This window comes from Chanodichthys erythropterus, chromosome 5 (genome assembly GCF_024489055.1).
Source record: "Chanodichthys erythropterus isolate Z2021 chromosome 5, ASM2448905v1, whole genome shotgun sequence".
Classification (NCBI taxonomy): Eukaryota; Metazoa; Chordata; class Actinopteri; order Cypriniformes; family Xenocyprididae; genus Chanodichthys; species Chanodichthys erythropterus.
The window spans coordinates 18,401,909-18,429,905 of NC_090225.1; the positions used below are offsets into that span (position 1 = coordinate 18,401,909).

General features: G+C 36.0%; 1 protein-coding gene across 2 annotated transcripts; it reads left to right on the forward strand.

The window, feature by feature from the left end:
- The first annotated feature begins 1,047 nt into the window (after window positions 1–1,047).
- Window positions 1,048–27,898, forward strand: myofl (myoferlin like). 2 transcript variants are annotated; one of them, XM_067386394.1, is made up of 53 exons: window positions 1,048–1,259; window positions 1,840–1,895; window positions 2,007–2,098; window positions 4,869–4,977; window positions 5,062–5,161; window positions 5,833–6,002; window positions 6,087–6,215; window positions 6,586–6,648; window positions 6,971–7,021; window positions 7,188–7,218; window positions 7,367–7,482; window positions 7,675–7,801; window positions 7,896–7,999; window positions 8,092–8,160; window positions 8,362–8,405; window positions 9,732–9,814; window positions 9,972–10,010; window positions 10,292–10,416; window positions 10,689–10,802; window positions 10,945–11,122; window positions 11,228–11,352; window positions 11,445–11,554; window positions 11,826–12,018; window positions 12,349–12,504; window positions 13,555–13,686; window positions 13,812–13,975; window positions 14,884–14,998; window positions 15,952–16,054; window positions 17,382–17,518; window positions 17,654–17,818; window positions 18,053–18,140; window positions 18,680–18,757; window positions 18,855–19,036; window positions 19,150–19,308; window positions 19,436–19,537; window positions 19,618–19,779; window positions 20,383–20,548; window positions 22,441–22,514; window positions 22,740–22,838; window positions 22,952–23,080; window positions 23,547–23,702; window positions 23,829–23,920; window positions 23,997–24,167; window positions 24,286–24,434; window positions 24,805–24,944; window positions 25,047–25,135; window positions 25,213–25,308; window positions 26,257–26,398; window positions 26,503–26,602; window positions 26,771–26,949; window positions 27,055–27,164; window positions 27,248–27,395; window positions 27,509–27,898. In XM_067386394.1, exons 1-53 carry the CDS (start codon window positions 1,172–1,174, stop codon window positions 27,542–27,544), a joined length of 6,135 nt encoding a protein of 2,044 aa, XP_067242495.1. In that variant the 5' UTR covers window positions 1,048–1,171; the 3' UTR covers window positions 27,545–27,898. The 2 variants fall into 2 exon arrangements, with proteins under 2 accessions (XP_067242495.1, XP_067242497.1); XM_067386396.1 differs by having other exon boundaries at window positions 10,295–10,416.
- The last annotated feature ends 99 nt before the right edge of the window (window positions 27,899–27,997 follow it).

Genomic DNA, 27,997 nt, shown 5'->3' on the forward strand with positions numbered 1-27,997 from the left:
ACCATCGTCTGGTAGTTAAAAGAACTACACACAAACGTTGGTTGGGTTTTCATGTTTTATGGGAACATGATTTTTATAATGTACAAACTATATTCTATCCCCTAAACCTGCCCATCACAGAAAACTTTCTGCATTGTTACATTTCCAAACAAACGAAGAAAAAAAAACATCACTTAGTATAGTTCATAAACTGTTTTTTTCATGGGGACCCAAAAAATGTTCCAAGGATTATCCTAAATATTTTCCATTGCTATCTGTGTGAAGACACACACACACACATTAGCTATAGCTTATAGGTTATTTATAATTATCTTAACAGGACAGTAAAGAGATTTCTCAAAGTAGTAGTATCTTATTTTATGTTTTACAAAAGAAAGTACTGGTTTGGAACGACATGAGGGTAAGTAAATGATATTTAATTTTAGGGTAAGTATCCATTTAAACGATTTCTGTTCGTCTGTTAAGGTAAATATTGGCGCCCTGACAAACTTTGTACTGTATCTTTTGTGGTTAGTGAAACATTTGAAAACACATATGAGACCTATATGAAAGTATTGTCTTTTTCTCCACTTTTAAATCGCTTTTTAAAAACGCGTCTTCAAGTGAATAGATGTAAATAAAAGCCACCACGTGGTGGAGCCTGAGCACAGGTAAATTATTCAAATAATTGCCTGTGTATTTGTGTATTGTGTAAATATAAATATAGAGAATGATTCGGCGCAGTAGCCTATATGAACGTTTGTTTACATTTCGCGCTTGTGTGGATTTGGATCTTCGCTGTTCGCATCTGCTAAATTATTATTTTTTTTCCTGTTGGATTTTCGCCCCTAAAGCCACATCACCACGATCTACCCTGACTTTGACTTACCATATATATTCAGTCTCGCTTCTCAGTGCAAACAAGCTTATAACATATATATATATATATATATATATAAATTCTAACGACCCAAATAAAATTATAATCAATATGCGTTTTAACGTTCAGGAAGTTATCTGAGGTTCCTACTGCACTACAGACTCATTGTCCCTCCTCTCATTCAGAGTTTCTCATCTCTCTGCCTGGCACTTCCTCCTCTAATGGTCAGCTTTTCCAAGTTTCTGCTCTTGATGAAGTTTATCTATTAGGTCGATGTCTTGTGTGCAACCGTAATTCACAACATTTGGCAACATGTTGAAGGTGGTTGTTGAATCCGCCAAAGGAATTCCTAAAAAGACTCTTGGAATTCCAGATCCTATAGCAGCAATCATCTTCAAGGGTAAGTCCTCTCTGTTTTTCCTCTCAAGAGGTTTATAATTATTTTTATTTTATTTTATTTAGGCTAATTTATTAAATGGTATGTTTAAAATATAAACTTAATCATTGTTAACTGAGTTAAACTGACAAGTTTAGCTGATGAAGTCGATGCCTTTTTAAAAGTATTTACAAGATGAGGTTTTCTAAAGCAATTTAACATTTTATCGTCGTTTTAAATTTGTGTTATGTTTGTTTACATGTAAAAGAACAGCACATTTCCTTATAAGGGATTGGAATGACCCAACGTGAGGGAAAACTCCCTCCCTACACTGTAAAAAGTGAAAACGTGCAGTTGTTATTTCAACCTAAAATATCTAATGTGCCCATTAAAAATTACTTTCAATTGTACAAATCTAATGTGTATTACTGCAGAGAGCATATTTTTCATTGAAGTCCTATTAAAGTAGCATAAATAGCAATGTGATGATGTTCTGAATAACTGTGGGACTAATATTATAACTAATGTAGTTTGGATGGTCATAAAAATAGTTTTAGAGACTTGACAGTTTTCTCATCAGCCTTTTCATTTTTTTAAATCTCAGGTGAAAAAAAGAAAACGAAAACAATTGACAAAGAATTAAATCCTGTGTGGAATGAGGTCAGTACAAGTCATAGTTTTTTCTCTTTTATTTGTTGGACACTAAAGTTGTGTCATTTAAATCAATGCATCTTAAATAAGGATAACCGAGACCTGATTTTGCCATTTCAGATCATTGAGTTTGATTTGAAAGGTTCTCCATTGGATTCCTCGTCATTCATTGATGTGGTTGTGAAAGACTACGAAACTATTGGAAAAGACAAGTATGTGTGCATCCACCAATGATTTACTGCGTGAGCCTTTTAGGATTCTAATAAGTCATAATATGGCAAGTGTGGTCAAAGAAAATATTATTTCTCTACATTGTTGTTGGTGAATGTGGTTTAGAGATGGTATTTTACATTTGCTGAGTGGGTGTGATTGGTTACTCTGCCTATCATTTTACACATGCTCATTACAGTATGAAAATATGACTGTAGTTGAAATCACTGCAGTGTAAATGATAAAGCTAAGGGAGTCTCTGTGAATAAACATTTATAGGAGCATTGGTAATGGGATTGCGAGATTAGTTAGTGCAGAGCTAGACATGAAATCCTTTAAAAGCTCACTGCCACACCCAACAACCATGTCTATACTTGCAGTTATGCAGGTGAGAGACTCATATTAGACTCATGTGTTAGATACACATAGTCAAACCTAGCTCAGTTTTAAACTAGTGAACATTTGGTTTGGTTCAGAAGGCAGTTTTTCTTCCATGTGGCAAGTTTTACTGTGCAAAGTCTGCCACGATAATGAACTTTCCATGAGTCATGCAGCTGACTTCTCCATGGCGCTTTTTTCCCTTTTTTTAGTTTGCAGACTCTCTTACACATCATACTTACTGGAGTTTGTCTTATTTGTTGCCACAGGCTAGAGAGTAACCTAGCAACAAATTTGGGAAAAAGTAAACTTGTAGTTGGCAGACTACCTGAATCACCAATGTATTTACAGGCATTTAAGAATGATGAAATCTGCTTTTTAAATTCACAGTTGCCTTTAGCCTTATTTGGGAATTTAAAATAGCTTTTGTAGGGGAATTAATTTGGAGGAAATTTAGGAAGTATCATGTATTTATCATAATTTATGACTCATAGATAAATCATGTGCATAGTTTCCCATCTCACTTTGACTTATTCTCTGGGCCTGCGTCAAGTCCGTTTTTGGAGATCGCAATGTTTAACAAAGGAAATGCCAGCAGATATTTTTGGTATGAAAAAAAAAATATAGAAAGAGTTAAGATTGCATTTGCTGAATATTTACAGAAAGTGTTTAAAATTCCAGAATTGTGTTCCAGAACAGACAATCTAATGCAAGCAGCCTTCTGAAGTATTTTTAAGGGATATTTTAAAGAATGTTGGTAACCAGACAGTTGACGATAGCCATTGACTTCTATAGAATTTTTTTTCTCTACTATGGAAGTCTATGGGTTCCATCAACTCTTGGGTTACCAACATTCTTAAAAGGGATAGTTCATCCAAAAATGAAAATTCTGTCATCATTTACACCCTCTCAAGTTGTTTAAAATCTGTATAAATGGATTTGTTCTCCTGTACACATAGGAAGATATTTAGAAGAATGTTTGCAACCAAGCCTCCCATTGACTACCATAGTAAGAAAACAAATACTGATGGCAAATAAAGATGGCGAGATCTGCTTGGTTACAAACATTCTTCCAAATATCTTCCTATGTGTTTAGCAGAACAAAGAAATTCATACAGCAACTTGAGGGGGAGTAAATGATGACAGAATTTTCATTTTTGATCAACTATCCCTTTAATGCGAAAAGCCAGTGATAAGGTACGGTCATCAAATTAACCCTAACAAGGCTGTCAGGACCCTAATGCAAAGTAGTATTGTTTATTTTGTGATTATGACAGATGACTGTACATATTCCATGTATTACACAACATGCAGGTTAATCTCCGTATGATGTTGAGTCCTGTCCACATGGTGAATGTATCAGCTGTGATGGTGCTGTGCAAACAGGTTGCGCCTATTACTAATGTGTATGCTTGTGATGTAAATTATTTATATTACACTATTATTCACTTAACATTGTGTGTGTCTTCACTGAAGTCAGGCAATACAGAAGAGTTGTGCAAGTGTTCGCATGCATCCCCCCTCTGAAGTTGCTGTTTTTATCCCCTCTGCCTGGCACATAAGTCACTGGCCTAGTCTAATTGCTTCCAGCTGTTTTTCCCTCTGCTTCCTTCTCAGTGCTTTCCAGCATTATGTATAAGCTTTTGGATATTCTGTACAGCAACCACAAGTTAAAGGGTACATGGGAAATCTGTATCATTTTCTTTGTTCTGTTGAACACAAAGGAAAATATTTTGAAGAATGTGTTGAACTGAACAGTTTTGGGGTACCATTGACTTCCATCATTAACTAATGTTAACTAATGAATCTTATTGTAAAGTGTTAACAATCTAACTATGAATCCTAGTCAAAGACAAAAAACAGCAACTGCAAGTTTTGAATTGTTCTTGAATGAATTTTAGATTCAGACATGTTTTCTAAATGTTGTGGAATAATTAGAATAGGGATGTATAAATAGGGAATAGGGATGTATATGCTGTTTCATTCTTGACACCCACATTTCCCTCATGTTGAAATTGGGTGGTTGAGCCCACCCAACCCAAGTCCTGTTGCTGTGTCACCCTGATTCACCAGCCATTGCAAAACTACAAATGGTCTCTTTCAGGTGTCTTTGTGATCTCTGAGTCAGAGGTTTTTGACTGAACTTGTCCAGGGTGAGAAAAGCTGAAGTGAAACAGAATAATGCAATCTATATTTCAAAAATCTCATCAGAGTTTCCCTCTTATTTTTGATTTTAAGTAGTGAAACAATGTCAAAGGAAGTTTCATAATGTAATTATATATACAATAGTAGCAACAAAAGCATAGAGTTGCATAAAAACCTTTTCCAATTTGCCAATTTGTGTAAAAATGAAGTTTGCTTCCCTGTTTAGTATTATTTTCTTCTGCTTTCTAGATTTATTGGTTCTGCAAAGATCTCTCTTAAAGAATTGGCTGCAGGTCAGACCAGATCACTTCCTTCCAAGAACATTCCCCTCATCAATGAGAAGAAACAGGAAATTGGGGTAATTCTTTTGTACAGTATAGAATACAAATAATGATGCGGAATAACTTAAAATAACTGTATTTCTCTGTATTTACTACTTTAGGCAACTATTAACTTAACAATTGGTTATGAGCCTCCTGCAAGTACCGTCCCAAACCCAAATGATCAGAACATCGGAGATGCCCTCACTGGAGATACTGCAGGTTATTATTACTGCTGGAGATATCTTACATCTTACTGGCCCACATAAGCTGTTCTTCTTTTGGTAACCAGTTGGGATAGACTGCCCTGCAGAGCTGCAGGAAGATTGTAAGCGACTGTAGGCGTTTGTGTTTACATACAGTATGGAAATGATTGATGCAAATGAGAGACCGAAAATGCATCACCTAAAACGAAAAGGACGCTGTACCAGAGTCTGCTACATTGTCTCTGTGTGCCTAACAATAATAATGATTCATATCATAACTAAACTGAAAAACTATGTCATTCAGAAATTGCCCACAATTACATATCAACACTTATACAGTATTCAGCAATTTGACAGGGCTTTGCTATTTGAAGTCAGCAAAAGTCATTTATATCTACAGGTCTTAAAGGTACAGTAGCAAAAACTGTATATTATATTATATTATATTATATTATATTATATTATATTATATTATATTATATTATATTATATTATATTATATTATATTATATTATATTATATTATATTATATTAATACATTTATTTATCTGTATTATTAATAATTAATATTAATATTTATTGTTTATTTATATATATATATATATATATATATATATATATATATATATATATATATATATATATATATATATATATATATATATATAATCTTGGCTTTGCTTTTAGTTGGTGAAGAGGAGAAAGGTGTTGATAGTGATGAAGATGCAGATGCGGCCGAACCAGGGGCACCTGGAGTTTCTCCCTCTGGACAGCCTGGAAAAAAAGACTCAAAAAAATTGGTTCGTACAACTCGGAAGCGGACAAAAGCTCTCGCCAACAAACCCCAAGATTTCCAGGTATGCGTTCTTATTGCTAAATGTCATATTTGTAAGGTTGGTGAGCTTTTAGGGCTTTAATCCATTAACATTATTTTCACTTAGATTCGTGTTCGAGTAATTGAGGGTCGACAGTTACCTGGCAATAACATAAAGCCAGTCACCAAAGTAAGTGTGTGCGGACAGACACACAGAACAAGGATTCGAAGAGGAAACAATCCATTCTTTGATGAGGTATTTGGGTTTTCATTGTGTCCATCTGACTTCCTATTAAAAAGAATACATATTGCCTTGTTTTTGGCCACTACATTTTTTTTCCTAGACTAGAGAGAATCCTTTCTTTCTTGACTTTGGCCTGCTTCGCTTTACACTGCACTGCACCTGTTTTGGCTAAAAACCACTTCCCACTTCCTTTTTGACCTGATATTTCTGTCCCTCTCACATTTGCTCAGTGAGTCTACAATGTATTACTTTCACATAATTGTTTGGCTGAGGCTTCTTTAACCAAAAGTGCTGTTTCAGTTCACATTTCATGGCTAATGAGATTTACTTTTTTGTCCACAGTGTTGTGAATATGATTTAATTTATATGGCTGTTTCCGCAGATTTTCTTCTATAATGTCAACATGCTGCCTTCTGAGCTTTTTGATGAGAGCATCGTGATCCGGGTAAGATGGGTCTTGAGATGGTCCTGGCACAACACAGTCTCCACAAGAAGGACATGTTCCTTGAGTAGCATTCAATCAACCAACCAACTCTATACCTAATGGTAAAATCTAAGGAATCTGATTGGTTGAAAACAATGTTGTTTCTGGATTAGCATGAGGAACATGTCTGCTTGTGCAAATCACATTAAATAAAGTATCTTAAAATCATTTTATATTTACTGTTGAGTTTGCACTTTCATCTCTAGTTCATTTTATGTGTAGACTATGGTTGCAGCTTTTTATTGTATGTCTTATAATAGATATATTTCTCTCTTAAATCTAGGTGTATAATGCCTACTCCCTGAGAGCAGATAGTCTTATGGGGGAGTTTAAGGTACACTTTCATATAATCCATACAATCCTAATGTCATCTGAATATATTTACTATGTATTTATGGCTTGGTTAGAATCCCAATATCTAATTCATATCAAGCATTTGTGAAGAGTACTTCGATGTTTGAGTATATGTCCTTACAAACTCTTTCAAACACTTTTAACAGCTGGATGTTGGCTATGTCTACGATGAGCCTGGTATGTGAAGAGTTTGGCTTGTTGGATTACAAACTGTTATATTTTGCAACACAGTGAAAATTTGTGTAATGGTTAAACAGTTTAAGCTTTTTCACACCATTACATATACGTATAATGTTTTTTTCTATCTGTGGTTTGTCCCAAACAGGTCATGCAATTATGAGGAAGTGGCTGCTGTTAAGTGACCCAGATGACTCCATTTCTGGAGCCAGAGGTTACCTGAAAGTCAGCATGTTCATAGTAGGCACCGGAGACGAACTTCCAGTGAGTTCCTAAGTACATGTCACTCTGAAAGTTTAAAAGAATTGTCAGGCAATTTCAGGAAAAGTTCACTTTTACAACTGGCAGTTACACCAGAGAGTGTAACTGTCAGAGAGTCAAGAGTCCGACATATAGCGCAGTTGCACATCAGGCGACCCGAGTTTGAGTTAACTTTTTGATAAACTTGTTGGTCAGGTGGAAAAGAGAGAAGCCAATGAGGAACTGGATGACATTGAAAGTAACTTGCTTCTGCCAGCTGGTGTTGCTTTACGGTGGGCTACGCTGAGTCTGAAAATCTACCGTGCTGAGGACATGCCACAGAGTAATCAAGACAGCAACACACCACTGAAATTCTAAATACTGCCATTTCTATTTGCATAGTCAGTAACATGCTACTATTGTCACTTCATGTTCAGTGGATGATGCATTTGCCCAGACGGTAAAGCACATATTTGGCGGAACAGGTGACAAGAAAAATTTGGTGGATCCTTTTCTAGAAGTCAGTTTTGCTGGCAAAAAGGTAAAAACAAAAAAGAATAGATGTTTATTGTTGAAGAATTGGACTGATTGGTAAAGGATTGTAATGAAATGCTTCTGTTTGTTTTTTTTAAGGTATGTACAAAGATTGTAGAGAAGAATGCCAATCCAGAGTGGAATCAGCTGATTCACCTGCAGGTTAAGGTAGGAAGGGTGATAACCTTGTACTATGTTAAAAGGTTAATAAAAATGAATACATATAAAATTCAAGCAATTAAATTGTGACAGTTTCCATGTAAAATGGCTCTAATGCTTTTTAGAACAGTGATAGTTGAAGTCTAACATACAATACACAATCAATACAATGATTGAATAGCACAATATCTCTTTGATCTTTCCTTTTAGTTCCCATCAATGTGTGAACGCATCAAGCTCACTGCTTTTGACTGGTAAGTTCTTTATACTGTATAACTTATAATTTTACAGAGCTGACACATATTTACACTAACCTTTAAAAGTTTGGGGCCTGAAAGATTTTTAATGTTTTTGAAAGAAGTCTCTTATGCTCACCACTACTGTATTTATTTGATCAAACATGCAGTGCAAACAGTAATATTGTGAAATATCATTAAAAATATTTCTTTGATGACAAATATATATGTATATGTATATATGTAATATAAGTCGAAGGTGTCCACTGAATGTGTCTGTGAAGTTTCAGCTCAAAATACCCCATAGATTTTTTTTAAATTAATTTTTGTAACTGCCTATTTTGGGGCATCATTAAATATGCGCCGATTCAGGCTTTAAATCCTTGCGCTCCCCACTTCCGAGCTTGCGACTCTATAATACCTTGCATAAACAAAGTTCACACAGCTAATATAACCCTCAAAATGGATCTTTATAAAATGTTCGTCATGCATGCTGCATGCATGCATCAGATCATGTGAGTATTGTATTTATTTGGATGTTTACATTTGATTCTGAATGAGTTTGAGGATATGCTCCGTGGCTAAAGATGACATTACACACTGTTGGAGAGATTTATAAAGAATGAAATTGTGTTTATGAATTATACAGACTGCAAGTGTTTAAAAATGAAAATAGCGACGGCTCTTGTCTCTGTGAATACAGTAAGAAATGATGATAACTTTAACCACATTTAACAGTACATTAGCAACATGCTAAAGAAACATTTAGAAAGAAAATTTACAAATATCACTAAAAATATGGATCATGTCAGTTATTATTGCTCCATCTGCCATTTTTCGCTATTGTCTGGCATATGCAACTATTGGGGGCGTACATATTAATGATCCCAACTGTTAAGTAACAGTCGTGTTATGTTGAGATTCGCCTGTTCTTCGGAGGTCTTTTAAACAAATGAGATTTACATAAGAAGGATGAAACAATGGTGTTTGAGACTCACTGTATGTCATTTCCATGTACTGAACTCTTGATATTCAAGAGGTAAATTCAATTTTCAATTCTATGGCACCTTTAATAGAATGTCTGTTGAGGGGACCATTAAAATAAAGTATTACCTGATGTAAAAGTGTTTACAGTCATAAACATTTTGAACAGTAGTGTATAATCATAAATATATGTTGGTGCTGTGACCTACCAGTCGGCTAACATGCACATTGAGCTGTGTTGCTCATGTCAAATCTGTATTGTGTCATTTCCCAATCCTTCTGCTTCTCTCCATCATTTCCTGTCCTCTCTCTTCAAAATACTATTTCCTTCATATCCTATTTGACTCTTGCCTTTGACAGGGATCGATTGTCGAGGAACGATGTTATTGGGACCACCTACCTAAATCTGACTAAAATAGCATCATCTGGGGGAGAAATTGAGGGTACAGTAAGATTCTTTGTTTGCCTCTTGTGAGGTGCAGGTATGAATTAAAATAGATTTTACTGTAGAATATTAATGAAGTGTCATTTATTTTTCCTTTACACTACAAACTTTATTTTGTACATATGTCTAAAACTAAAACTTGATTTCTTCATCAGAATCACACACAGAAAATGGAATGCCTCCTTCCTTTAATGGTATTGTGAATCTTATGGCTTTTAATGTTATTTAACTTTTAATTTATTTAATTTTTGAATTGTATTATTTTTGATGTTAAAATACTTAAAAAGTAAAATAATCCAATTTAATGTTCAACATTTGACATGTCAACTTCAGGCTCCAAAGATGTGAATTTGACATGTCAGTTTTTATTCATATTTCTAATATAATGGAATATCTATATTTGTGTAGTTTTTAAATTTCAGTTGTCTTGATTTATTAGTCATCCCCAAAGCATCTTTAACCGATTCTTTTTCAGTAGACACTACAGAAGCTGAGCTTGGATTTCTTCCAGCTTTTGGGCCTTGTTATATTAACCTTTATGGAAGTCCAAGAGAATTTACTGGCTTACCTGACCCATATGAGGATCTGAATTACGGCAAGGTGAGTGCTCTAAAGAAAAATAGTGTGCTGGGGAATTGGTGAGAGCTACGATATAGAACATAATAAATACTGGCCAAACCCAGCAACAATCTTAGAAGGAAAATATCTCTGCGACACCTTGACTTTGAAGATAATATTGTTATGCAGTGTTTGCTTTGCATAAAAAAATGAGCAAACAGTACATGCAGCCATTCTACATTCACACCGTCAATTGTCTTTTGCACAATCTGTGGTAGTTGTCAGAGCTGTTATTCTAGCTCTGTTTGTTTCAGGGTGAAGGGGTGGCCTATCGGGGAAGGGTTCTGATTGAGCTTTCCACTCAGCTGGATGACAAAACTGACAAAAAAGTGGAAGACATTTCAAACGATGACATTTTGGTGGCACAGGTAACAGCAAGCATTTCCACTCTGTTGCATCCTGGAATAAACATTTATCTAAAACTAGGGAATTTCTATTAATATGATATCACAATCATTATTTTTCAGAATAGAATTAAAAATTCTTGTTTTATGTACCCTTACTGTGCAGAAGTACCAGCGGAGAAGGAAGTATTCCTTATGTGCCGTGTTCCACAGTGCCTGTATGCTTCAAGAAACTGGAGAACCTATTCAGTTTGAGGTCAGCATTGGAAACTATGGAAATAAACTGGACTCTACATGCAAACCACTGGCCTCCACTACTCAGTATAGCTGTGCTGTTTTTGATGGTGAGTTTCTCATAATGCCAGTAGCTATAATAGACACAAATAGTCCAAACATGAGAGCCTGGGACCTGAATTATTTTGTTAGTAATTTTTGTATTTTTCCCACAGGAAATCACTACTATTACTTGCCCTGGGCTGATTCTAAGCCAGTTGTTATCATCACATCTTTCTGGGAGGACATAAGCCATCGTTTGGATGCAGTGAACATCATTGTCTTTATTTCTGACCGACTGGTACGAGTTTAATGCATCTTCATGTCATGCAGTGATTTAGCAAACAGATAAAGGATTCAGAGCAATAACATATTTTATGCCTCTTGCTTTAGCAATCCAACATCATCTCTCTGAAGACGGCCATCCTGGCTAAAGTGTCTGACTCTCGTCTAGCTGAGATTTGGCTGAAACTTATCACCCAACTCATCGATGACCTTTCCAGGTAAATTCCAGAGGGTAAACTTTCTTATCTGCCTCTTTTTATTATTACTTACAACTGCCCTTGGAGCAGTGTGAACTATTGTCATAAACTATATGCCATATCAGAGTAAAATGGACTAAAATTAATGAATATGACATAAAAAAGAACTATGACTATAAATAAAAATGAACAGTGCCTTGTGACTAACTTTATTTGCCTACCATGTTAGACATGTGATTTACTTGATGCTGAGCCTGATGACATGTGATTAACTTGAAGCTGTTACAATTAGTTACCAGGTACCAGATTTGGAGGGTAAGCCGAATCTGACAGCGCTTGATATTCAGATCAAAAATCTGCGTGATAAAACCATGTCCAGTGTCAAAGAGGCAGCCATTCGCATGAGGGAAGAGGCTGTTGAAGTTAAAGCCACAATGGCTGATATAGAGGACTGGCTGGAGCGACTACAGCAGATCACAGAGGAGGTTTGACACTTCCTCATTAGACACTAATGTTATGCTGCCTTCACGTGCTATCTGAAATTTGATAATTCCCACTTCTGAAGTCATAATTACGAGCTCATCGCATTCGAAATGGGAGGGCGTTCGTGTGCAATTTTTACCTGGGAAACTCGTATTTACGATAATTCCGAGAGCATGTGAAGGCAGCGTAATTCTACTGAATGCTTTTTAGAGTTTGTAAGTAGAAGAGAATGTTGTATATCCATGTGCAAAGCATCAAATTAATTTTATAGTCAAATGTACATAATCACAAGCCCTGGAACATTAACATGATTATTTAAATTCATAACACAGCCTCAGAACAGTATGCCTGATGTCATCATATGGATGCTGAGAGGAGAGAAACGTGTGGCCTACGCCCGTGTCCCAGCCAATCAGGTGCTCTACTCCACCCACAGCGACCAGGCCATCGGCAAGTACTGCGGCAGGACGCAAACCATCTTCATGCAGGTAGAAAGGATCATTTTGGAATTGAAATTTAGATTTGTGGCACAACATAAGTGTAGTTGACACATGCCCATGATTTCAGGTATATATATATATATATATATATATATATATATATATATATATATATATATATATATATATATATATATATATATATCATCACAAGCTTTTTTTCACATCTTCTTGCACTTGAACTGACAAATTCACACAAAATGATGTAAAAAAAAAAAAAAAAAAAAAGCGTGTCTCAGCGAGCATCCTAGTAAACATAATCGGTTATGTCTTAAATGAGAAATAAGAAACTAAAAAAAAAAAACATGTGTTCATAATGTACCAGTATATTGGATATGTGCATTCAGTCTTAAAGTGACAGCAGCCTAATATACCTGCTGCTGTCTGGATTTTTTAAGGTAAAAATCACTCACTTTCATAACTGCCTGTTTTTGCACAAACAGTTTCATCACCATTAAAAAATGTTTATGGCTGGTAAATTTGAAAAAGTCACTGACCATTGGCAGCTGTGGCAAAAAGTTAGTTTTAGGCCCTATATAGGAAGATGTATATATTAGGTGCTTTTGCTGGTAAACAGTTTTTTTGTTTTTTACTTGTTTTTCATAATTTTCAATCACAATTTTACAAAAATAATTATATTTAATCAGTAAATAATATTATATATTATAATAATTATTATTAATTATTAATTAAAATGTAAATTATTATTAAGTATAATATTAAAGTATAATTACAGAACATTTTTTATAATTTTTGATGAAAGCAAAGACCTGCCAGATCTTCTGACTTGTATAAATTTTCCTTTTTTTTTTTTTTTTTGGGGTAGACGTACTATAAGAATAAATGTGTAGCTTGATTGTGAATTATATTATATTTGTAATTATAAGCTTAGAAGCCCTCAAAAATACTGAGAAAAAAATGCAAATTTTGATTAAATCAAGAGAGTAATGTGTACGAGATAGCAGTTAACGCACATGCAGGCAATGCCAGGTTGAGTCCAACTCACATTTCCCAAACCTGTTCTTCCAATGTTTTTAGTACCCAATGGACAAAAACAAAGGTCTTAAGATTCCTGTGCAGCTGCGTGTGAACATGTGGTTGGGTCTGTCTGCACATGAGAAAAAGTTCAACACCTTCGCAGAGGGGACATTCAGTGTGTATGCAGAGATGGTTAGTAAAAGTGGACACTGAAGTGAAACCTATATACAGTAATACTGTAATGTCTGTATTGTGGTCTGTTGTGTGCAACTTCCCTTAGCAATGCTATATGGTTCCTCTCTGTTCTCCTGTGTTAGTACGAGAACCAGGCTCAGGTTTTTGGGAAGTGGGGGACCACGGGTCTAGTTGGCCGGCACAAGTTTTCAGATGTGACAGGAAAGGTGAAACTGAAGCAGGAACGTTTCATGCCGCCCCGGAGCTGGGAGTGGGAAGGAGACTGGTTCATTGACCCTGAGCGCTGGTGAGCTGATGATAACTGCAAAATATACAATGCAATATATGAATGCATATTTTGAATAGAATTATTTCTGTTGGTATGATAAGCGTGATTATTGAGTTTTACTTTTTAGCACCCATTTAGCTTAAACTACACTGCAAAAAGTATTTTATCGCTATTTTGTCTTTTTTAAATGATTTATTTTCAATTAAACAAAATTATGTAATTAATACTGTGAAATATTGTTGCAATTCAAAATAAAAGTTTTCTGATTTAATATATTTTAAAATATAATTTATTCATGTGATGGCAAAGCTGAATTTTCAGCATCATTACTCCAGTCTTCAGTCTTTATGATCCTTCAGAAATCATTCTAATATGCTGATTTGCTGCTCAAAAAACATTCTTCTTATTATCAATGTTGAAAAAAAGTTGTGCTGCTTAATAAGTCAAAAAGAGCATTTATTTGTAATATTGGGTAACATTGTAAATGTCTGTAATGTCGTGTTTAGTTTAATGCATACTTGCTGAATAAAAATATATTATTTTTTTATACTACTACTACTACTACTAATAATAATAATAATAAAAACATACTGACCTTTGAACAGTAGTCTATGTAATTAGTGACTCTGTGGCATAAGTAAAGTGGGTTAGAAACAATCAGAGGAAACTGTAGCTTGGCATACAGCTGTAGTTGGCCCTGCTGTAACATAAACATAGTCTCTCTGCCAAGCTCTCTCTGCTCTGTGTTTATGTAGTCAGCTCATTTTTCATTCTCCAGGGGCTCTTATACTGACCCCACTCCCTACCCTGTACTGTGTCATGGCCTTGGCTTAGTGTTTGTTTGTTCGACTGTTGTTTTGTGTGTGTTGAAATAAACTTGTCAGTAAAGCCCCACAGTAAAGCACAGTGTTATGTGCTTGACTAAGTCTGCTTACAGAGGCTGACGCAGGGCACTCTGAATTTACTGATGAGGTCTACCAAAACGAAACTCGCTTCCCTGGTGGAGATTGGAAACCTGCCGCCGAACCTTTCACTGATGTGGTGAGAGAATAAGCACTGCACAGTGAAGAAAAAAGAGCAACACTTATTTAAGACATGCACATTTTAGTTTTAAATCTGAATTTTGAATATAGTATTGAATTTTGAAGCAGCTTACCTTTTCCCAACTTCCTGTGGCCACATAGAAAGTTCACATCTACAGTACAGTACCTCTCTCTTAGATCACTAGGTGGTCACTATTGATGTTGCAGGTTTTTAAAGGAGTAATTCAGCCAGAAATTAAAATTCTGTCATTGACTCATTCTCATGTTTCAAACCCAATTTATGGTTTTAAAACCCAATTTAAAAAAGGAATTTTTTAGGTCACCCTATTTAATTTAAAAAAAATGAATGACTGGGACTGTAAGCTCAAAAATGACGAAAAAGCAAATAAAATGTTTTCCATACAACCATATGCCTTATGATAGCTTTATATGATGAACATCTGCTTAACTCTTCTTGGTAAGTTCATGAGATAAGAAGTGATGTATGATTCATGAATGAATCGTTCATTTTAGTCAGATCTTTTCAATAAACCAGTTGATCCAATCAGAATGATTTGGTTTTCAAGTTCAATTCGCTTATTCAATGATCTGTTTGCAGCGGTTATTGAGTTAACAGCTCAAAGAGTGGAAGATTATTTAGCAAACAACAATTTAAATTTCAGTTTGTTCATCACACAAAGCTACTGACTATTTTTGAAACTTTTATGGTCTTTGTGTACTCTTGAAATTATACAAAATATCAAAAAAGTTAGTTATTTGTTCATCACACAAATCTACTGTATGACTAGACTATTTATGAAACTTTTATGGTCTCTTGAAATTATACAAAATATCAAGAAAGTTAGTTATTCATGTTTGGAGAAACATGAGGGTTTATAAATGGAGATAGAATTATCATTTTTGGGTAAACGACCACTTTAAGTATTGAATGATGGGATTTATTCTGTGCAGAATGGAGAGAAGGCCCAGAATCCTGCAGAGATTGAGTGTCCCCCAGGATGGATTTGGGAAGATGACTGGAATTTTGACAGCAACAGGGCAGTTGATGAGAAAGGTCAGGAATTGTAACTCCTGGGATTAAACCCATTGCACAATACACATAGTGATGAGGTTTGACCAAAAAGATGCAGTTTGTGTGTAATGCAAACTACCGTTTAAAAGTTTGGGTCATTAAGGTTTTTTTGGTAACACTTTACAATAAGGTTCATTAGTTAAACATTAGTAAATGTGTTAACTAAAATGAACCAACCATGAGCAATACATTTGTTACTGTATTTACTAATCTTCGTTAACGTTAGTGAAAATTAATGAAAATACAGTTGTTATATTACTAATGTTGCATTAACTAATGTTATCAAGATTTTAATAATGTATTAGTAAATGCTGAAATTAACATTAACAAAGATTAATAAATGCTGCATAAGTGCAGTTCATTATTAGTTCATGTTAACTAATGTAGTTAACTAATGTTAACTAATGAACCTTATTGTAAAGTGCTATGGGTTTTTATTTAATAAATTTATACTGTTCATACTGCTTTGGCAAGGACTCATTAAATTGATCAAAAGTGTCAGTAAAGGTATCTATGATGTTAGAAAAGATTTCTGTCAAATTAATGCTGTTCTTTTGAACTTTCTGTTCAAAGGATCCTTAAAAAAATCTATCACTGTTTCCACAAAAATATTAAAGGGATAGTTCACCCAAAAAATGAAAATTTTGTCATCACTTGTCATCATTTGTTCCAAACCTGTATGAATTTCTTTCTTCTGCAAAACACAAAAGAAGATATTTTGAAGAATGTCAGTAACCAAATGGGCTACATTTACTTCCGTAGTATTTTTTTGTCCATACAGAAGAAAGAAATTCATACAGGTTTGGAAGAACTTGAGGGTGGGTAAATGATGACAAAATTCTTTCTATGATGACTATCCCTTTAAGCAGCAAAACTGTTTTCAACATTAATAATAAGAAGAAATGTTTCTTGAGCACCAAATCAGCATATTAAAATTATTTCTGAAGGATCGTGTGACACTGAAGAATGGAGTAATGGCTGCTGAAAATTCAGCTTTGAAAATTACATTTTCAAATATATTAAAATAGAAAATAGTTATTTTAAATTTTAACAATATTTTACAATATTACTTTTTTTACTGTAGTATCGGTCAAATAAATGCAGGATTGATGAGCATAAGAGATGTCTTTCAAAAGCATAAAAAAAAATCTAACCGACCCTAAACTTTTAAATGGTAATGTACATCAGCCAAATATCATATGCCACGCATTATCATGAGTATGCATCAGGTCATGAAGCATCCCTTTGATGTGGGAGCTGATTCCAGAACTTTAAGATCTGTTTTTCCATTGTTTTCATTGGATGTTAGGATGGGAATATGGTGTCACCATTCCTCCTGATGATAAGCCCAGGTCCTGGGTTGCTGCTGAGAAAATGTACCACATCCATCGCAGGAAAAGACTAGTCCGACCTCGCAGGAAGATATCAGACATGCCCACTGTAGAGGTGAGAACGCCTCACTACCGTTACTTTCTGATTTGCACTGTTGTCTTGTACTGCAACTGAATTCTGATTTATGATTAGTGAAAATCATTAGTCAAATATTGTCCGTAATATGTATAATCACTCTTTTGTCAACAGAAGAAAGACTTGGGTGATGGCTGGGAATACTCGTCTCTGATTGGGTGGAAGTTCCACAGGAAGGAGCGTTCCTCAGACACATTCCGCCGCAGACGCTGGAGGAGGAAAATGGCACCATCTGAACGTGTGGGCGCATCGGCTATCTTTAACCTGGAAGGGGCTTTGGTTAGTCTTGAATGACTGTCTGACTGAAAAACAAAAGTAGATGTTTCAAATACATTTTATTTTGGCTAGGGGACAACATTTATTTGTCTCTGACACAGGATTAAAAAGATTATTGTGTTTTTGACTGTTCCTGTGGTTGCAGTTTGATGTTTGCGAAATATTACAATTGACTTATTTTATTTAGAACGTAATTTTAAAGGATATTGAACTTTTTTTATTTTTCTTTGCTATTAGGGAATAGATGACGACGAGAAAGGCAGCAAAAAGGACACGGCTAAACTCTTTGGTGCCAACACACCCACTGTGTCTTGCAGATTCGACAGTGAGTAATGTTTATTCATGCCTGCTGATTAAAGGACTCCATCTAAATTCCTTACACTGATTATATCTCTGAGACTAACACACCCCTTCTCTTCCCGACAATCTGTGCAAAACAAAACAACAACAAGAAAAGATAGGGAGCCAATAGAAATCCTGAATGGTGCTGATTAATAGAATTTTTATACAAATTTCAATAGAAAAAAGGAAGCGCCAAAAACCGAGCTGTGCTGCATGGCAGGATTTCTATGGAAAATATTTCAAAGTATTTTTGAAAGGTTGTGTGTGTCAAATAGTTTTGATTAGACTTAGACTTACTTTATTGATCCCCGAGGGGAAATTAAGGAGACGTCACATTCTGATAAAGACTTAATTGGTAAACAAACATCCTTTTCCCTCTGTTAATTATATAGAATGGAATAAAAAATGTTTTATTTCACAACCTTTCATTTTTCCCCCATTATTTATCATAAATGCTGACTTTATAAACTGTTTCACCCAAATAAGCTGATTTTTCACCCAAATCTCCATGTGTCTCAACAGAGTCATTCACCTACCATCTCAGAGTCTATGTCTATCAAGCCAAGAACCTTCTTCCTATGGACAAAGACAGCTTTTCTGGTGAGGGTTTTTTCATCTAATATGAATGCAATCCATCACCTCACTGATAATGAAATGAAATGATATATGACTGATCCTTTGCATGGTGTTTTCACAGATCCCTACGTGCATGTGTCTTTCTTGCATGTAAGCAAGACAACAGAGATCATTAAGTCCAGCCTAAACCCCACATGGGACCAAACCCTCATTTTTGATGACATTGAAATCTACGGAGATCCTCAGACCATCGCTCATAACCCACCCAGTATCGTTCTGGAGGTTTATGATAGCGACCAAGTGGTATGACTCTCTTTTTAATCCAATCTCAGATGTACATGGAATCTGCAAAAAGCACTGTTGACCCTTGAATGATTTCAATGATTTTTTGATTTTGATCTGTGGATGTGTTGCAGGGGAAGGATGAGGCTATGGGCAGGTGCACGTGCCCTCCAATAGTGAAGCTAAATCCTGCCACTCCATTAATACCTAAACTCCTTTGGTTCCCCGTCACCATGAAGGGACGAAATGCAGGAGAAGTGCTGGTAGCAGCTGAGCTCTTGCTTAAAGATAAGGTTGTTTTAATTCTTATTTGTCATGTGTCATTATATTTGTTTGTATCATTGTATTGTTGGCATGTCATCTTAACCACACCACAGTTATCATTTGCTTATCCACTATGCTGTCCATTGTTGACCTCAGGCAAATGACGTTAACCTGCCCTTGGTCCCACCTCGTAGAAGTGAGAATCTGTACATGGTTCCTCAGGGGATCAGGCCTGTGGTGCAGCTCACTGCAGTTGAGGTAATGCAGTCATCCTTATGAATAATGTGTTTAAACCAAACAAAATTGCTGCCAGTGTCTCATACTGTGTGTTTTGACAGATCCTGGCCTGGGGTTTAAGAAACATGAAGACATATCAGCTGGCTGCAGTGTCCTCCCCCAGCCTTATAGTTGAATGTGGAGGGCAGATTGTTCAGACTGCCATCATCAAGAACATTAAGAAAAACCCCAACTTCCCTGGATCTGTCCTGTTCCTCAGAGTGGTACAGCACCTACTAAAATTAAAGAAAACATACAAAATTGAAACTGTACTGCTGAAATCATCTCTCATGAACAAGCTAAGGCATTGCTATTGCTCATAATAATGGTCAGAGATTTGAATAAACCCTAGTACTGAACTTTGATGCGTAATTCATCCCACGCTCTTTGTGCTGAGGACATAAAAGTAAACATAAATTATGAGGCTTGTTGAGTCCAGATCTCTACATTTCAGATTATATTTACAAATTAAATAAATGAAGTAAATTTAGAATACCACTTGAGGGACACTTTAGAGTGGGTTCATTGAACATAGGTCAGTACGCAACCACCCAGAACAACCACATAGCAACTTGCAATGAGTTTTGCATGAGCAAGCACCACCTAAATTTAATGCTACAATCTTGTTTTTAAACCATGTGCCCCAAGAGTCTAGACTCTAGATTATAGATTAAATCTGCACTGCTTCCAGATTTAAGCATGTTTTTGATCTTAATACATACAGTGAAAATTATAATACAAAAAACATCACTAAGTAGTTGTGTTTGTAAATGAAGCTTTGTTGGTTTTGGACAAGCAGAATCCTAACAATGTCTCTCTCTTTTCAGCTTCTTCCTAAAGATGAGATATACACTCCACCCATTGTGCTCAAAGTTATTGACCACAGGCCTTTTGGTCGAAAACCAGTCGTTGGACAGTGTACTATAAACTCCCTAGAGGAGTTCAGATGTGATCCTTACATAGGCACCACCGAGGTGGCTATGTCTGCCAAGGGTAACATTTTACTTGAATTCATTTTTTATTCTTTTAAATAATAAATTCATATAAGTATAAATCAACATACATCATATAATACATTTTTATAAGTACATAAAATAAAGTAAATATATGAAAAAATTATATATATGATAAAGGTGCTGGTCATATATCATGAAAAAGTTAATTTTTTTTATTGTAAATTATTTTTAAAAATGAAACTTTCATTTATACTAGATTGTAAAGTAAAACATTTCAAAAGTTTTTTTAATTATTTTTTTTTTAATTTGTTGATTAGAGTGTACAGCTAATGAAAGTCCAAAATCCAGTATCTCAAAATATTAGAATATTTACATTTGAGTTTCATTAAATGACCATCCCTACAGTATAAATTCCTGGTATCTCTTGTTCTTTGAAACCATACTAATGGGGAAGATTGCTGACTTGGCAATGGTCCAGGAGACAATCATTGACACCCTCCACAAAGAGAGTAAGTCACAGATGGTCATTACTGAATGTGTTGGCTGTTTACAGAGTGATGTATCAAAGCATATTAAATGCAAAGTTGACTAGAAGGAAGAAATTGGGTAGGCAAAGGTGCACAAGCAACAGGGATGACCACAAGCTTGAGAATACTGTCAAGTAAAGCTGATTCAAACACTTGGGAGAGCTTCACAATGAGTCAAATGAAGCCTGAGTCAGCGCATCAAGAGTCACCACACTCAGACACTCAGATCTTCAGGAAAAGGACTACCAAGCCACTTCTGAAACAGAAACAACGTCAGAAGCATCTTACCTGGGCTAAGGAGAAAAAGAACTGGACAGTGAACAGTGGTTGAAAGTCCTCTTTTCAGATAAAAGTAAATTTTGCATTTCATGTTGAAATCATGGTCCCAGAGTCTGAAGGAAGACTGGAAAGGCACAGAATCCAAGCTGCTTGAAGTCTAGTGAGAAGTTTCTGAAGTTTCTGAATGATTTGGGGGGGCCGTGACGTCTGCTGGTGTTGGTCCATTGTGTTTTATCAAGTGCAAAGTTAATGCAGCCATCTTCCAGGAGATTTTGGAGCACTTTATGCTTCCATCTGCTGACAAGCTTTATGGAGATGCTGATTTCCTTTACAGCAGGACTTTAGCACCTGCCCACAGTGCAAAAACCACTTCCAAGTGGTTTGCTGACCATGATATTACTGTGTTTTATTGGCCAGCCAACATGCCTGACCCCTGAATCTATGGGATATTTTCAAGAGAAAGATTAGAAACAGTCGATCCAACAATATACAGATGATCTGAAGGCTCAATAGTGCCTCAGCAGTGCCACAGGCTGATCACTTCCATGCCACACTTCACTGATGCTGTAATTTGTGCTAGGAGCAAGTAATTTGCTGTAATATGTGATGCCGACCAAGTATTGAGTGTACAAACATACGTTAAAGAACTTGAACTTTTCTGTTTTGAAAATCCATTTTTTGATTGATCTTAGGAAATATTCTAATATTTTGAGATACTGGATTTTGGATTTTCATGAGCTGTACGCTCTAATCAACAAAATAAAAAAAATAAAAACTTTTGAAATGTTTTACTTTACATGTAGGGAATCTAGAATATATGAAAGTTTCATTTTTATGAACTTTTTCACGATATTCTAATTATATGACCAGCACCTGTGTGTGTGTATATATATATATATATATATATATATATATATATATATATATATATAATATATAGGATGTATTTCAATTACATTTTACTGTACTCAGCAAAATGTCAATACATTTGTAATCTCTATCAATCTAATCTAATCAAGGGTAGTGTATAAATCTAATATTTGTTTTTGTTAATGTTCTTTATGTCAGTTGGTTTTCAGTCTCAGTTAGACTGTAATTATCTTGTGTATAATTTCTGTCTCAGTGGCCATGATGACAGCAGCTCCCAGAGATGTCATCATTGATATGGGAGACAGAGTGCCCAGCCCTTCAAAACAGGTACAGTGAACAGATATAAAAGACCAATTTTTTCTTCAGAATAAATTTATTTTTTACACCTCCTTTCCTATTGTTACCCATTTGTGGTTTTCCCACTGGAAAATACTGTAAGTAGCCTTCTGTCATTAAATAATGGTCTGGAAATGGTGCGAAATAGCTGCAGACAGATTGTTACAGCATCTTAAACAGGCAAACTCACATCTATTATACCCCGATCTATTGTAGGAGGAGGACACAGTGGACTGGTGGAGTAAATTCTATGCCTCCATTAACGAGCATGAAAAGTGTGGCCCTTATCTCCAGAAGGGATATGACACCTTAACTGTGAGTAAACTTTCCATCCTGTGTGGATGTTTGCATCCTGCTTATGTTTCAAAGATAAGGTATGACTATTGTTATGTGATTGAACAGCATTAACAGTAATGTGTCTGTTTCAGGTCTATGACAATGAGCTTGAGGCTGTCCCAGAATTCAGAGGCCTAACAGACTTCTGCAATACATTTAAATTGCAGAGGGGTAAAATAGAGGATGAGGAGGAAGACCCCTCTGTAGTGGGAGAGTTCAAGGCAAGTCGGCGCCAGTCAGCTATTCACAGAGCCTCTTTTACTTTTGAATTGATCAGCTTTTCATAAGGGGTGGCGGTTTCCTTGTCATTAAATATCTAGGCTGGTAACACAAAGGTTGTTGGTTCAGTCCAAGTAGGGGAGACCTTTTACGTCTATTCCAAACCTGGCCTATCACTATTGTGACATTGTGTAAGGCATTTAATCTCAAATTGTTGAGAAAGAACTGTTCCCCTACTGGTGTAAAGTATCATGTAGTAATGAAAACATTTTGAAAGCATTTGCAAGTTTCCAAATTCTGGGATTCTGGACAACTCTAAACACTGAGAAAAATGGTAAAAGAATTTGACCAAAAAACAGCAACTACAGAGTAAGAGTAGTTGTAAGTGTATAAATTATATTATGCTGCCATCTAGTGGTAGACATCTAACTTACCAAGCTACTTTTACTTGATGATCTGCATTTGCAGGGGTCCTTTCGAGTATATCCCTTGTCAGATGACCCAAATGTCTCAGACCCACCTCGGCAGTTTAGGGAGCTGCCTGAGAGCTGTCCTCAGGAGTGCCTGGTCAGAATCTACATCATACGCTGCCTTGACCTGCAGCCCAAAGACAACAATGGCATGGTGAATAATGTAGCTGATTCACAACTAAAACGAAAAGATTTTGATGGATCACAAAGCATCACATTTTACATCTCTTGATTGGTGAATTTTTGATGTGTTTCATGTACATATCCTTTCTTTTTGAAGTGTGATCCTTACATAAAGATTTCTCTGGGGAAGAAGATTGTTGATGACAGAGATCACTACAAACCAAATACTCTAAACCCGGATTTTGGAAGGTGAGAATATAAATAGTGAAGCATTTACATACATCTGATTTTTCCTTTTTATAACTATTTTAATATATGTCCACAGAGTATTTGAACTGAACTGCTACATTCCACAAGACAAGGACTTGAAGATTTCCGTCTATGATTATGACCTGCTCAGCTCTGATGAGAAGGTTGGGGAAACCATCATAGACCTTGAGAATCGACTTCTTTCTCGGTTTGGCTCACATTGTGGAATCCCAAAATCTTACTGTGTGTAAGTGGTTATTTTACTAGCGGACACTTTTTTTCATAACAGTTTTAAAGTCCCATAACCTATTATTAGACATATTCATGTACTCAGTGCTATTTGAAATACAATATGTTTGGAAAAGATCCGGGGTGAACCAGTGGAGGGACCAGCTCAAACCATCTCAGATCCTGCAGAATCTGGCCAGGATGAGAGGAATTCCTGCTCCTCATATTGCAGATGATGGCAGTTTCGTGTCTTTTGGAGGACGAGAATACAGGCTAGATGAACTGGGTATGCTCATTCAAACCATTAGACCTTTTCTGGACCTCAACATTATATACATGAACTACTGTTCAAAAGTTTAGGGTCAAGTAAGATTTGTATTTTTTTAAAGAAATTAATACTTTTATTCAGCAAGGATTCATTAAGTGTGACGTGTGAATGTGACACTATCTGAATATGAACTTAAGAAACCCTTTATGGTAGTAAATAACGGTGCAATTGTTGTTACTACAGTTTAACCTGATTCAGCACAAATGTACATGATGTATATTGCATTTTTACTTTGGTCTGGAACTTGTAGCACCATATTGCTAAATAAGCATTGCATAATGCAGTAAATAAGTGATGACAAGACAAACTGATATTACTTCGCTTATAGAGGCCAATAAAAGCATCCACCAACACCTGGGCCCACCTAAGGAGCGAATCTGCTTGCATGTTTTGAGGAGACAAGGCCTCGTCCCAGAGCATGTGGAGACCAGGACCCTGTACAGCAGCTACCAGCCCACTCTCTCTCAAGTCAGTCCCCACATCCTTAGCTTTTCTAATACATACTCAACTTTGCAGTGATTTTATCCAGAAGTACCGTCTGTGTCACTCATGTTTATTTTGTCTTTGCAGGGCAAAATCCAGATGTGGGTTGAAATATTCCCCAAAAACATTGGTATTCCAGGACCCCTTTGTGACATCACTCCTCGCAAACCTAAAAAGTACAATCTATTCCTCCTCACATCTAGTAAAACTGCTATGTTTGTTTGCTGTTCTAATGTGTCTCCTTACACTGAAGGTATTTCCTGCGTGCCATCATTTGGAATACAACTGATGTCATCCTGGATGAAACCAGTATCACAGGAGAAAACATGAGTGACATCTATGTGAAAGGGTAATAGGTTAATAATAATATTAGCATAATAATTTTGGAGTATGTATTTTGTACTGTGTAATCACCGCGACATGCATTAATTAATACACTGCCATTCAAAAGAAGTTCATACTTTTTTTCAGCTATGCACTTTCAGCCTTGTGGACTTACAATGGCTGCTGCGTGTGCATGTCCGTTAAGTCCACGAGACCTTAGGGTGTCCCATTCATCATTTTAGGTTTCAGAAGAGTGCTCGCTAGCGCCCCCTTTGCGGCCTCTGTGCGTCCTCGGTGCACACTTCAGCTGAACCCTCAAGTCTGCGAGCTATGCAGAGGACTTTACCCGACAGTCAAAGCGGCATTACGTCACAAAAGTGCGACTCGGAGGAAGATCTGTAAGCTGTGGGGGTTTAGGGTGCAATTTGGGAGTCAGCCTTACTTGGTGGAATTTGCAAGCGGAAAAACTGAACGTTTCTCTAGCAAGGAAATGGATCTGCTCGTGCGCAAGGTTAAAGCGTACGAGCAGACCATCTACGGGACAAGCCGGATTCCACCAAAGCATTTTTATCTTCATGCACACAATAATAATCTTTTACATTGTAATCCTTTTATTTTTAATATTTGGCATGTTTGTGTGCTGCTGCGCGTCCCTGTGTGTTTAATAAGCAGAGCGTACGCGCGTTGTGCACCTTCATATAGGCACATATTACTAACGCGCTCTTTAAATAACAAAACAAATATTGCGCCATTGACTTTAGACCAGCTTTCAGTTGGACAGTGGCACAGTCTATTTCAGTTGCCTCAAAATAGCAACACGCCAACAATGCACCTAAACACACCTCGTTTTCAGACCAGCATGCCCATGGGCACACAAATAGGCGCAAATGCATTTGCTATTTAAACAACGTGGCGCAGGACGTGGAAATTATTACTGCTTCATTTATTTATATTTATTATATGTATTTAATAGGTGGATGCCAGGTATGGAGGATGACAAGCAGAAAACTGACGTCCATTACAGGTCGCTAGATGGAGATGGAAATTTCAACTGGAGATTTGTCTTTGGCTTTGATTATTTGCCAGCAGAACAGTTGTGTCTTGTGTCTACAAAGGTCAGTGGTTTGGAAAAGTGTAACTAAATTTTATATTAAGTGTTTTCATTCTTTGATAGTCACAATGAACCCTAAATATTTTTATTTATTTTTTTCATTTCCAGGAACACTTCTGGAGTCTTGATAAAACCGAGTTCAGGATCCCTCCTAAACTGATCATTCAAATCTGGGACAATGACAAATTCTCCCTGGATGATTACTTAGGTGAATGCTCTAGTTCAAATCTACATATGTACCCACCAGATGTTTAATCTTTCTCTTTTGGGGGTTTATGCATTATTTTGAGTTTCTTTAGAAATGTTTGTGGTAAGTTTGATGATTTTGAGAATTGGTATAATCTGCTGGATCAGATTTCTGATATTTCTTAAACAGGCACAGTGGAGCTGGATATGCTTCACCTCATCCCTCCAGCCAAGACCCCTGAAAAGTGCTCTCTAAGCATGTTAACACAAACAGGAAAGAGCCTCGCACCTACATCTCTCTTCTCCCAGAAGTCAGTGAGAGGCTGGTGGCCTTGTGCCATGGAGGAAGATGGCAAAAAAATCCTGGCTGTGAGTGTAGCTTGCAAGCATATGGATAAAAATAGGACATGTAACATGATGCATATTGTATATGTACAGTAAAAATAGTAAAGACTGATGTCTTTGTGGCATTAGGGTAAAGTGGAGATGACTCTGGAAGTGGTGGAAGAGAATGAGGCAGACGAGAGGCCAGCTGGCAAAGGAAGAGATGAGCCCAACATGAACCCCAAACTAGATCCTCCAAAGTATGAGAATATCTATGTTTGGTCATTTTCATGTTTGATTATATGATGTGAGTAATACTGTATGTTTTAATATATGTAAACAGCCGTCCAGATACATCCTTCCTTTGGTTCACAAATCCATGCAAGACCATGAAGTTCATCATATGGCGCAGATACAAATGGCTCTTTATTGGACTCATTATTCTAATATTGGTGATCCTGTTTATTGGAGTCCTCTTGTATTCCTTCCCTGTAAGTCTTTATCAAATATTATTATTTGTAAATGAGCAAAGAAGTTTTAAAAAATTCTAAAAGTAACTAAGTATATGATTTGCATTTCGTAATTTGCCCTTTTATTCTTCCAGAACTACATTTCCATGAGAATCGTGAAGCCGTTTTAAATGGAAAATTTTTAGATACTGGCACAGCAACCTGCAGTGGGACACAGTCAATGGAGAACCAGCAGAAATGTTATTTTTATGTATTTTCCTCTATTTTTTTAATCTCTAAAAATACTTGAATGTATAACATATTCCAAGTGCTATTCTTTTATTTGTAGACAACACTGGTTTGGCAGATTACAATGCTGCTAGAAGTTGCACTATATTTGTTTGACTTCTGTACTTTATATATATATATATATATATATATATATATATATATATATATATATATATATATATATATATATATATATGCATAAAGGTTGATTATAGTAATAATGGGATGTATACAGTGCATTGTAGAAGGTGGCACTTACAGTCAGATTTTAAGCACTAAATTCAGATGTATCTGCTGCTTTGTTGTTCATTACTCATTAAACAATTATTTCTTGTATTCTTTTATCTTGTGTT